Below are 13077 nucleotides of genomic sequence, written 5' to 3'. Positions count from 1 at the left end.
TTTTGTAACTACCAGCTTTCCTGCTTAAAGCCAACACGTTTCTCAGGAGCAAATATCAGGAAGAGAGAGCAGGGTACAAGAAGAATCACTGTTTGCTAAGACCTCACATCACAAGGGAATGAAAATGGAGGGTGTTCAGTATGGCAGCTGAGGGCCCCAGGATAAAGGGGTGAAGGAATAAACCATGTCTCTCCTGAGGTAGCAGAAACTGGTACCACATACAAAAGGGCATTGTGTTAAAACATGCTCACTGTGACTACTTGTTCTGCCTCAATATCCAGTCACCGCCAGACACACTCAGTAGTGAGTGTCCAGGCATCTGGACATGTCGGTCAGCTACTGTGGAGATTGGGATCTCATCCGGGAAAAAGAAAATACATGAAACTCTTACAACAAATCACACTAAAAATGATGAAACAACTCTGAAAACGATTTTTTGGCCCATGTGTACGGGACCTAACACTGAGAGTCAAAATTTATAATGGCCTGAATGATTCCCCCCGAGTTTCTCACGGTGCGCAGTCCCCACGGACGAGCAAAGGACCGAAGCGGAGGCAGCGCTCGTTACCAAAGTTGCAGTCGTCCCCGAGCTCTCTTCCGAACTTGAGCATGGCCTCGGCCAGCAGCGCTTCTGCCTGAGGGTAGCCCGGCCCTTTCTCCTGGCCACGGATTTTTGACATCGTGTTGATCATGCTGAGTTTAGCTCTGGAAGCTGAAGGCAAAGAGAGAAGGGGTTTTCAAACAGGCAATGCAGGGAGGCAGAAACAGGGCTGGACGAAGCATCAGGCCAAACCAGTCTGCACACCAGCTCAGCTACTGGAAACGGCACCTTCGCCTTCCCAGCTCCTGTCTTCATCTATAGCATGTGGAGATCGGTCCACAGGTAGGTTGACATAGACAAAGCTCTAGATCGCATATACATATACATATATATGTACATATACATATGGATATACAGATATAGATACAAAGATATATATATACATAGAGACACAGACATAGATGTAGACATAGACATAGACATATAGCTATAGACATAGACACACACTTTTAAAATCACTAAACTCTCCCTTTCTGTCAAACTCTTATGAGGAACTGAGAAAGGTAAAGTCCTTCTGGGTAAACAGCATCCTTGCGTGCTCTTCCGGCCCCTTCTGGTGCTTTGGTCACCACGGTGGTCCTGCCAGGGCTGCGGCGGAGCTGGGTGGGCCAGGCAAAGCCTTTGGAAGGCAGCTGTGCTCACCACTATACCGCCAATGCCGACTAGTGGATTATGTGATTTCTGGGTTTTAGAATTCTGGTTTTGCATTTCAAGTCCAGCAGTCCCTGGACTAAAGCAGAACATTAATAAATTCTTGCATTGTGGGCTTCATGCCATGTTTTACTGACACCATGTATAAAATAGAACTATTTTCAAACTCACTTCTCAACTAAAATTCGAACAGTAAACAGACCCACGAAGAACAGAAATACTGCATTCATTAGAAATACTTACTATCTTCTCTAGCACATACCTGCATTGGAAAATTAGTTCTGAACCACAAAGACAGCGTTTCAATTTCTTTTTTTTTTTTTAATCCTCACCCAAGGATATTTTCCATTGATTTTTAGATAGAGTGGGAAGGAGGGAGAGAGAGAGAGAGAGAGAGAGACATCGATGTGAGAGACACACTGATTGGTTGCCTCCCATACCTGCAACTACAGTATGTACCCTTGACCCAGAATTGGACCTATGACACTCTACCCACTAAGCGAAACCAGCCAGGGCTCAATTTCTGCTTTTATTTTTTATAAAAGTAGATGCCTAGAAAGCAGTTACAGTTGTAGTGGAAGAAACTGTTTTCTTAATACATTGTTCAAGTCAATGATTTACTTGATGCTAGAATACTAGGATTCCTCAGCTTAATTATTAGAGTTAAGATGGTACATAAACCTAGGACTGTGCCCGGGCCCCATCAGCATGGGGACCCAAGAGAAATCACAGCTAAGCACACTTCCGGCATCCAGTGGCTGACAATGGAGCTTCATCATCTGTTTCAAATAGGCTCTGTTTCAACTTTGGACTTTAAAGGTGGAGGCTGGTGATGAGGACAGTTATCATGACAGGAACCCCTCTCAACTCTGCACCAGGCATATTGCAATGAACAAGACAGCTCTGGTCCCTGCCTTTACAAAGCTTATCATGAACTGAGGGTAGTGTCTATTTTAAAAGCAATTAGAGTGACATGTATACTAAGTGTCATCCAGGGGGTTACACCCTGGCCCTGCTAAGGGTGGGGTTCCACACTGGAAACAGGACATTAGGGCCAATCTACATAGTGAACTGTGAGACCTGTTAGCTCACCTCTCCCATGTACCCTCCAGAGAACAGGCAGCCAGGTGTATACGCTCTGGGCAGGGCATAGGAGACTCTTTTCTGGGGAATACAACCAACCCAAGGGGAAAGACCAAAAGACACAGCCGGAAGTACAATGCAACAGTCCCAGAATGGCAATCCTACAACGAAGCCGGGACAGGTAATAAGCACCATCATCCGCTCCCGCCCCACGGCTTTGCTGTCCTACACCTGCCGCTGCCGCCGCCACTAGATTTTGAAGAAAGCTTCTGACATGAGAGAGCCTAAACAATCAAGGAAATTATAGGAAACAAACCATTCAGGGAGGGGAAAATAACTATCATTAATATTCTCAGGTGCCTAACATAACTTTTATCCATAGAATAAAAAAGATACAGTGAAGAACACTGAGAAATTAAAATATAATTTAAGTTTAAATATGAATTTAAATAAAAGATAAAATTTAACAATCAATGGAAGCACAGATAACAAAGTTAAAGCAATCCCCCCAAAGTAGAATTTTTTTTTTTTTAAGAAAGAGATAAATGAATCAGGCAGCATGATATCAAAGTCACTCCAGGTTTAGAGGCTGAATAATGGAAGTTCCCAAAAGGAGAACACAGAAATAGAAAGAGAAGTTCCTTTTAAAAGTTCAAGAAAATTTCCCAGAACTAGCAAATGTGTGTTTTCATATTGAAAGGATCTATTGAACATCTAACACTATGGCCAAAAGGATCCATTAACATAAAACTTCATAAAACTGGGAACAAAGAGAAGTTTCTGAAAACTTTCAGGGAGAAAAAAAAAAAATGGGTTGCTTATAAAATATCAAGAGTCAGAAGGTCACCGAACATGAGAAAACCACGAATGTGAGGATTTCCCACCGAAGACAGTGTGGCGCTGTTTCTTAGAGAAAATCACCCAGGAGTCTAGATTCAAATGATCAATGACATATAAAAGTAGAACAGTGATCTTTTCAAATACACAAGAAGGTCTTAATTTATTTTTCTTCTCAAGCTAATGGAAGAGGCATTCTACCAAAATGAAGGGGTAAGTCAGGAAAAGGGACAGGTGTGGAATGTAGGAAAAGGGACCCAGCGTAGGGAGAGGTGGAAATGATGGCCAAGGGGAGCTCAGGGTCTCACTGCGCCTCAGGCCATGAAGCCGACTTTGGCTGATACTACACATAACCGGACGTGTGCAGCTCAGGGAGCCAGGCGCTACGACACGAGGGACTATGGGCTCCCCACGACCCCAGTGGGATCAAGTCACACCCCTGTACCTTGCTTCAAAATGCCTCCTCTTCCCCCCTGCTTCCCCACCAGGGTGTCCTGGAATCAGTTCCCAAATCAACCAGTTGTGCTCAAGCCTTTGCTACACGGTTTGATTCTAGGGGAACCCACACCAAGACAGAAACCAGTCCAGAATGCAGCTGTGGGTATCTCGAAGATGATGCACCCGACACTCTTCAGTGCCTTGAGAGAAAATTCGCATGTGAGTCAGAGGGTCTGGAAAAAAAGTTAGTGAACTATACACAAGAAGTTAAAGAGATAAAAAAATAAAACAGTTATTATTGTAAAAAGTTTTATGAAACTATATGATTTTTAATAATATGTACATGTGTTACTCCTATTATAAAAAACTAAACTTAAAATATTTCTCATTTTCTTTTTCCCCAGTATACTAACTTTGTGGCTGGACTGGATAAACACTACTCATCGTATCTTGACAATTTGGGCAGTGCTCCAACCTCGAGGGTCTTTCAGTCAAAAAAACTCTACTAAAAATACGTTCACTGGCTGGGAAGAGCGACGTTAATAAAGATTTGCAGGTGAAATGCCATCAGAAACCACCATCAAAGGAAAGGGCTTGATGAGTCCACATCTAGTTGATTTCGGAAAGGAAATGTATCAGGCAATTTAAACAGCAGGAAGTAAAATCAGCTTGACCCTAAAAGGCTAATCTATTTAAAAAAAAAAAAGGGTTCCCATTGTTTTGTCCTCTGCTAAAAGTGGTAGTTTTTCTTTTTTTTTTTCTTTTTTCGATTGTTTGTTTTTGTTTTATTGCCTCAAAATCTATGCTATTTTTTTATTATTATTATTATTATTTTTTATCCTCACCCGAGGACATTTTTCCATTTTTTGTTCAGATAGAGCTTGGAGGAAGAGAGAGAGAGAGAGAAACATCGATGTGAAGGGACACATCGAGTGGCTGCCACCCGCATGACCAACCAGGGCGGGGACAAACTGCAACCGAGGTACATGCCCTTAGCGGGAACCGAACCCGGGTCTCTCTGTACCGCAGGCCGACACTCCAACCGCTGGGCCAAACCGGCCAGGGCTATGCTATTTTTTAAGGAAGACAAACAGGGCAGCTAAGGCTCAATCTGAAGCCATCTCCCAGCTCTAAAACAGAATCGCCGACGAGCTTTCTAGGCCTGGGCACAGCCGAAGGGCAGTCAGAGCCCTGGTGGGAGTAACAGCTCTGTGAGCCCGGCCAGTGCATCCTCTGCCCTAGAAGCGGGGTCTGTGAGTCACTGCCCGTCTCTCCCACAGCTGCTCATCTAGTGTGGTGACATGCTGGGAATGTAGGAAACCCAGCACTTCTGTTAAATCTTAGTTTTAAAATCTTTTATTTCTGCCCTGGCTGGTTTGGCTCAGCAGTTACAGAACTGACCCACAGACTGAAGAATTGCAGGTCGATTCCCAGGCAAGGGCAGGCACCTACCTGGGTTGCTGCTTTGATCCCCGGCCCCAGTTGGAGTCGTGCAAGAGGCAACTAGTCGATGTGTCTCTCTCACATTGATGTTTTTCTCTCTCCCTCCCTCCCTCCCTCCTATTTACTAGATCTAAAAAAAAAAAATCAGTGGAAAAATGTCCTCAGGTAAGGATTAACAACAACAACAAAAATTTCTGAATCCAAATGAACAAACAGGAAAATAGGTCTTGTATTTCATGGAAAGCAGCATAGAGTGTTAAAATAAACATTAGCTTTGGGCTCATACAAACACAGGTAAAAATCCAGGCTCTCAATCTTGTTAGCTATGTATCCCTAAAAAACATCTCATTCATAAGTTTGTTATCAGTAGTCACTGACGAAGAACAGGAAGAGTGACATGCACACACAGCAGGCACTGGGGACAGGAGAAGCACCCCTTTCTTTCCCTTCCGTGTTCTCTCTTCTATGACTATCTGTGCTGGAGTCCTCTATTGTCAACTTGGTGTATGGGGAACTACATTTCCCAGAATCCCATCCCAGCATGTTTCCCAGTCGGAATGGTCCAAAGTGAGGCTGTGCAAGATTTGGGAGGTGAAGGTGGAGCAGCAGCCTTAACGCTGAAAGTCAGAAGGGGTGAGAGACAGGTGCACAGGCATAGATGGTCTCATCTGTCCTTGCTCTTCCCTTCTCGGGGTCCAGCTCTTCTTCCCAAGTTCTGATTCTGCTGACAACAGTGGTCCCAGGCCTCCACACCCCTTCGGCAGTAAACTGTCAGAGGTAGTAACCCTGAAGAGCCAACAACCGTCCCTACCTCGTCGATACCTCCCGGCAGTGTCCTCTGAAGTCCTGGACCAGCAGTGGGACCTGCCTGCCTTCCGGATCCCTAAGTTCATTCACCTGGGTCAGGGCTGGTCGGCAACCTTCCTCAGATTCTTCACTTTTTTGGGCGCTTTTATTTACCCAGATCTTCCTACAACTGTGCAAGCTCTAATTCCTGTAATAAATCTCATTTCTTACCATCTACAGTGGCTTTGCTGCTCTGATTAACCCTGACTGATACAGTGTTTGTCTAATATCTCAACTGACAAAAAATGATGATCTGTCCTTGACAGAACCTCGACAGTGAGTCAATAAAAAATGTACATATTTCAATTCTACAAACCTATGCTTTCAGGACAGACACAAAGGAGAATAGCTGCAGGTCGGAGTGAGCTGCTCATTGCGGAAAGAATTCCCACTTTGAAGAAGGAGTTGGACATAGGCTCTGGAGTCAGACTGCCCGAGTCCAAATCCTGGCTCTATTCCTTGCTGTGTGATTTTCTATGAGTTTACTAACTCCGAGACTCGTTCTTCATCCATATAAAGTTGACAAAAAAGACAGTTGGATAATTCTTAAAATTCTTCCAAGTTCCCTTCCAGAAGGTGATTCTTCTTAGATACATGATTTCTCAAAGAATGCACACCCCGGCCTTCAGCCACAGGACGCTTGTGGCAGCCTCCTGAAGTTGCTAGAACTGTCCCTCTTCTTGGAACGGCCTTCCCTTGCTCGGTCTACTGCCAACACCACTGGGCACACCTCTTGTGCAGAGTCTTCCCGGTCACCTTCGACCCCCACTGCCTCCCCTCATTTCATGTCTCCACTGTGCCCTGGACATACACTGCTGTCTCACGATATTTTGCTTCTTTCTTTTCGGCATGTCCATTTCCTGCTACGAGATGAAAAACGGCATCCTACTGAATTCTAGCACAGGGCCACGCGTAGAGCAGCACTCATTTAATTCACTGTGGGCTAAACAACTGCATGTAAAAGTTTGAATTTTTTATAAAATTCTTCTGCATACACCTTTTTAAAAAACAAATCCTTGGGAAAAGACTTTCCTGGTTAAAAGCACAGGGACTGCCAGTTGGGCTCTGAAGCGGAGCAGAGGCTGCTGATAAGATCTAATCGCATGCTGACTCTGAGATCCGACAGGACGGTGCGGGACCCGGTCACGCTGATGGCAAGCGGGCCTGCCTATGGCCCTTACACAGACTTGGTTTTGATCATTCTCAGGCGGCTGGGCCTTTTCATTTCTCTTGAATCCATTTCTTAAAGTGTAGAAGGGTAGAATCCTACCTACTTCCCATTCATTCTTATTGATACTAACTCTTTAGTAGCAATTCATCTCTGAATGATGCCATGAAAAACTGCTTTATGTGAAAATAAGAAAATGTTGACACAATCTCCCATAATCAGGACATAGGCTCTCATTCCCCACCCCAACAAAAGAGGGTTCTTAAGCTAAATCCATGAGCCCTAGGTAAAAGGATAAGACAGATCAAATTAATAAGAATCAATAAATAAGTTACAATAGAAAAAATTAGGTATCCCCCATATAGAAAAATTCTGAATTTGCACTGCCTGATTGAACTGGTATTTAACAATAAATCTACCTTCAAAAGGTTTTGTTTTGTTTTGTTTTTCTGTGATATAACGAACAAGACAAGAATTGATTATCACCTACTATGAAAGGGACTGGGCTAGGGAGATTCTGAGAGAAGCAAGGACCAGCCTCTGTTCTCAGTGAATTTACTGTCTACTTGAAGAGCCAGAGAGCACTCCACTCACTGTGATGGGAGACACACATGGCCATACAGTGAACAAGGTTACAATGTATCCACATCACAGAGAAGAGCAACAACAACAAATACAAAGTTGAGCAAAAGTAGGCAGATCTAAGGTGTATATGCTCTATGATTCAATTTTCATAAAGTTCTAAAATGGGGTACAGGACTATCAGTCTATAATAACTCATTGAGATATACACTGAACACTGCACTTTTTTTTACACCTTTTTTTGTAAGTTACAAATCAGTAAAGAGTTCAGAAAAACATCAACAAGGACACTGATGCCTGTGACCCACGCCCAGGTTCCTGATGTAACTGGTCTGGTGTGTGGCCTGACCATCGACTGTTTTTAAGTCCCCTGGGTGACTGGAATGTGCAGCAAAGGTTAAAAACTGCTGCATTAGAGTCACTGCACCGAATAGCTGTGCAGGTGATAATGCAAATCTGAGATGAAGAATAGAGGAGCAAAAGAAGATTTTGGAGATGGAGTGTAAACGTGTTCCAATTTCAGCAAATGCAAAGTCTAACAATATCCACCAGGTTGTACTAAACAGATAACCCATAGTCTGGAGCCGAAAAGACAGGTCGAGTAAAGGCAGGCAGCTTATCTGATAATATCCAGTATTATTTATTCTAATTTTATTGAGACATAATTGACATATAATATTAAGTGTAAGGTGTACAAAATGATTTGACATATGTATACACTGAAAAATGAATACCAACAATATGTTTAGTTAATATCTATCACCTCGCATAGTTACACAATTTTTTTCTTGTGATGAGAACTTTAAAGACCGATTCCCTTAGCAATTTTCAAGTATACGACATGGTATTGTTAACTATAGTCACCAAGTAGTGGCACCCCAGGACTTATTTTATATCTGGAAGTTTGTACCTTTTGATCACCTTCACCCCTTTTACCATCCTACCCATAGCCTCTGGCACCCACCAATCTGATCTCTGTTTATATGACTTTGGTTTCGTTAGATTTCACATATAGGTGAGATCAAATATTATTTGTCTTTCTCTGCCGACTTACTTCACTTAGCATAATGTCCTCAAGGTCCACCCATGGAATCACAAATGTGATGTGTGTATATTCAGTGGAATATCACTCAGCCATAATAAAAAAGAAAACATCTGGAATCTTGAAGTTTAGGCCATTAGATAACAGAAAACAGATGAAAAAAAGATCCCCCCTCTCAAATCAAGATGAAACAAAATTCTATAAAAGTTTTCTTTTTCTTCTGGTGGTTTTATATTTGGTGGTGGGAGTTAGCCTTTGATTAGTGTTAACGATAAGCCAGGAGCTTTACATAAACAATTCAAACTTAATTTTCACAGTCCAAGTTCTTATAAATTAAGGACCTTGCCACCATCCTAAAGACTTTGTGCCTTTTTTTTTTTCCTTTTTGCCAAATGTGTTTTTACTGATTTTGGAGAGGAAAGGAAAGATAGAAACACTAATGTGAGAGAGAAACACCAATTGGCCGCCTCCCGCATGCCCCCTACTGGAGATGGAGCCCACATCCCTGGCATGTGTCCTAACTGGGAATCAAACCCGGGCCTCCTCGGTACATGAGACGGCGCTCAATCCACTGAGCCACACCGGCTGGGCTGGACCCTGTTTTTAATGACATGGGGACACACTGAAGGGTTCTGAGAAGAGTAACATGATCTGACTTATACTGAAAAGGACTCACATGCAGAATAGATGATAGGGGGTAAGAATGAAAGCGGGGAGCCCAGTAGGGGCCTCCTCTAATAATCCAGGCTAGAGATGACGGGGGCTCAGAACACAGTGGTCTGATTTCAGGTATGTTTTGAATGCGGAGCTGACAGAATTTATGGACAGACTGGATGTGAGCTATGGGACAAAAAAAGCATCAAAGGAGACTATAGGGTTCCGGGCCTGAGGAAGTGCAGGAGTGACTGGCGTGGCAGTCACTGAAACGGGGAATGCCGTGGGAAGGGCAGTTAGGAGGCAGGGTGAACATGCAGAGTCCCGCGTGCACGTGGTCAGTTTCAGGTGCCTGGGCAGACTAATGGAGTCAGGTAGGGACGAGAATACATCGTGTAGGACAGTGGCAAGGGCTGGGCTGCAGAGAGAAATCTGGGAATCATTAAGCTGACTGACTCAAGGAGATTAAATGATTGTTCAGAATCACATCTCCAGAGTACCCCTTGGAGACTTGTTCTGCGGTCTAACCCTTAATCAACAAGACAGAGGTGGGGGCCTCAAATCTGTTTTGAAAAAGTTTTCCAAGGAATTCTGATAGACACCAGGTTGACAGCCACTGGTACAGACCTTTAGACAAGGATTTAAAATGTTTTCTTTGGCCCTGGCCGGTTTGGCTCAGCGGTTAGAGCGTCGGCCTGCGGTCCGGAGAGACCCGGGTTCGGTTCCCACTAAGGGCACGTACCTTGGTTGCAGTTTGTCCCCAGCCCTGGTTGGGTCATGTGGGTGGCAACCACTCGATGTGTCGTTTTCACGTCGATGTTTCTCTCTCTCTCTCTCCCTCTCACTCTATCTGAACAAAATATCGAAAAATGTCCTCGGGTGAGAATAAAAAATAAATAAATAAATAAAATGTTTTCTTTGGGTCTTGTGGAGACTTGAGGGGTTCTACCTGCAACTTTTTTTCTCACAGGACTTGAAAGACTGGGAAAGAGAATGGGCTTTGGACCTGGGTTTGAATCCTGTCTTTGCCTTAACTTATAAGAACCTGCACAGATTTTCCAGTCTCCCTGAGTCTCCGCAGCCTCAGTATACATGCGCAGCCCATGGCTCGCTCTGCCTGACACCTGTTACACCTGCTGCGCCACACCACTGGCTAATCCCCAGCTGTGGGGCATTCCATTGCACTCCAATCCTCATCTGCAGTGGCTGATATTATACTTCACTTAAAAAAAGAAAATACTTCAAACATACGAAGAAGTATAGAGAATAACAGAGCACATTCATGTATACAGCACTCAGATGTGTCATTGCTGAACACAACGATTGGTTCCTGTGGATCTCTCAACAGGCACTGCGTACCAGCATTTCCATCCATCACATCCTGAGATGTAAGAAGAAATCTACACTTGGTCTCTGCCTCCCCTCCTTTCCTAGCAGAGAGCTCCTGAAAACCTTCCAACCCTCCCAAGTGGCAAGTGGAATGAAGAGGCTCAGCAACCCAGGTACATGCCCCCAACTGGGAATCAAACCTGTGACCCTTCAGTCCATGGACTGATGCTCTAACCACTGAGCAACTGATCTTGGCTCAATAGCTATTTCAAGAAAAATAAACAGTAGTTTATTCTCCCTTCTTGCACAAATTATTGAATTTCATCAGGAATAACTAAATACGACAAACATCATGAACAAGCATGATGTTAAAACTTAGAAAGCCAAAGTTGCTTCCTGAAGATAAAAGTACTAAAACTGTGTTCTGCGTTGACGGACTCTATTATCATTTGTTACCAGTTAACACAAAGGCACCTGCTATCACAGGAGTAACACAGGACAGCATGCCAATGCCTGCTCTGCTGCTCACCAGCTCTGCAGGGAAGACAGGTTTTTCCCCCTCTCGGCCTCAGTGTGCCTGGTGATACGTAAGAGACGACGACACTCACTGACAGAATTGCTGTGACGAGGAATGAGATGATGAATGAAATCGAAGCAGGCACTAAATGAATACTGTTTCTTTTCTCCTCTTGCCCCCTTCTGACAGGAGCAAAATGTTATTGATAGCCATTTCCTTGAAACGGCCACCAAGAACTAAAATTCTACTTGCTTCTTTACTATCTATCAAAGCCCAATGATGTCTTTAGTTAGAAGGAAAAAATTAACTCTGAATTCCAAAATGCGGCAGAGTGAACGGAAGCTACACAGACCTTCTCCCAGGACCAACTGGAATTACAACTATAACACAGACAAATCGACGGGAAAACCCAACAGAAAAGCAGCTTGCGAGGACCATATAACCAGGAACACTGACTCCATCCCGGTAGGCTTGCGAAGGCTCGAGACGGGGGCTGGGAGCCCACTGTCTGCAGCTCGGCAGCGGCCTTAGCTGGGAGCGGCGCCCGCGCAGAGCCGGACAGAGGCTAAAACAGCCACAGCCACTCACCTTGGGCTCCGGCAGAGGGAGGGCAGACTGGACTGGAACTGTGTGGGGACACTCGGGATTTGGAGGGCGCTCAGAGCTTTTGCTGAGTGGCAGCCACACAGGATGGTGGGCATATTGCTCCTTCCCAGGGCTCTGGGGAGAGGCAGCAGCCCCTCCCTCGGAGATCCAACCCAACCCTGTGGGCCATTGAACTGCTAATTGAAGCTCATTAACAACCAGCATCTGCCCCACCCTGGTGAAATCCCCTTATGCTGAGCACCTGAGGGAGTTTTTCAACCAACTGACAACCCAAAACCCATCAAGTAACCTGGACTGCTAGCCTCCAGGCAACAAGCTAGAGGATAACAGTACCTTTCCTGGGCTGGCAACTTTAACCAGGAAAGTAAGACTTGACAGTGGTGTTTAACGTGGGACCTGTCTCACTCATCTAAACCCAGGAGAGGGAGCCACAAACAGCAGAACACCAACACCCACAGGGAAAACTTGACAAGCTCCAAAGCCCACGGTGATAGCCAAAATGGTGAAACACAGAAACAGAAGCCAAATGAAAGAGCAAGAGACCTCCACTGAAGATGAGATCAATGTGGAGCAGTTAAGCATGTTAACAGAGCTAGAATACAGAGCCATGATCTTGAGGAACCTCAATAGCATGAGTAAGAACATAGAGACGCTGAAAATAAGCCAATTAGAAATTAAAAACCATCAAGAAGAGATAAAAAATGACATATCAGAAATGAAAAACACACTGGAAGGTTTAAAAAGCAGAGTAGAGGAAGCTGAGGACCAGATCAGTGAATTAGAAGACAGGGTAGAAAAAATCAACCAATCAGAAAACCAAAAGGAAAAAACTATTAAAAAACAGGAAGGCAGCTTAAGAGAACTGTGGGACAACTGGAAATGTAATAATATTTGCATCATAGGAGTCCCCAAAGAAGAAAATGAGCAAGGGATAGAGAATATATTCAAAAAAATAATGACAGAAAACTTCCCTAACTTGGTGAAGTAAGAAGGCATTCAAGTTCAAGAAGCACAGAGAGTCCCAAGTAAGAAGAACCCAAACAGGCCCACACCAAGACACATAGTAATTAAAATGTCAAAAAATAAAGACAAAGAGAGAATCCTAAAAGCAGCAAGAGATAAGCAACAGGTTACCTACAAAGGAAACCCCATAAGGCTCTCAGCTGACTTCTCACAAGAAACACTACAGGCCAGAAGGGAATGGCATGAAGTAATCAAGGTCATGAAAAACAAGGATCTAAATCCAAGACTACTCTACTCAGCAAGGCTATCATTCAAAA

The 13077-nt window shown here is 44.1% G+C and overlaps 1 protein-coding gene across 1 annotated transcript in view; it reads right to left on the bottom strand.

The window, feature by feature from the left end:
- The window catches only part of SH3GL2 (SH3 domain containing GRB2 like 2, endophilin A1), a 47878-nt gene that overhangs the window by 9577 nt on the left and 25224 nt on the right, over positions 1 to 13077 (bottom strand). Inside the window, exon 3 of the mRNA XM_036261140.1 lies at positions 569 to 712. Coding sequence (XP_036117033.1) covers positions 569 to 712 — 144 coding nt within the window. The remainder of the gene's footprint in view (positions 1 to 568; positions 713 to 13077) is intronic.

Source organism: Molossus molossus, unplaced genomic scaffold (assembly GCF_014108415.1).
Source record: "Molossus molossus isolate mMolMol1 unplaced genomic scaffold, mMolMol1.p scaffold_m16_p_14, whole genome shotgun sequence".
NCBI lineage: Eukaryota > Metazoa > Chordata > Mammalia > Chiroptera > Molossidae > Molossus > Molossus molossus.
Note: the sequence above shows the minus strand (reverse complement) of the source record. Positions and strands in the feature narration are given on the sequence as shown.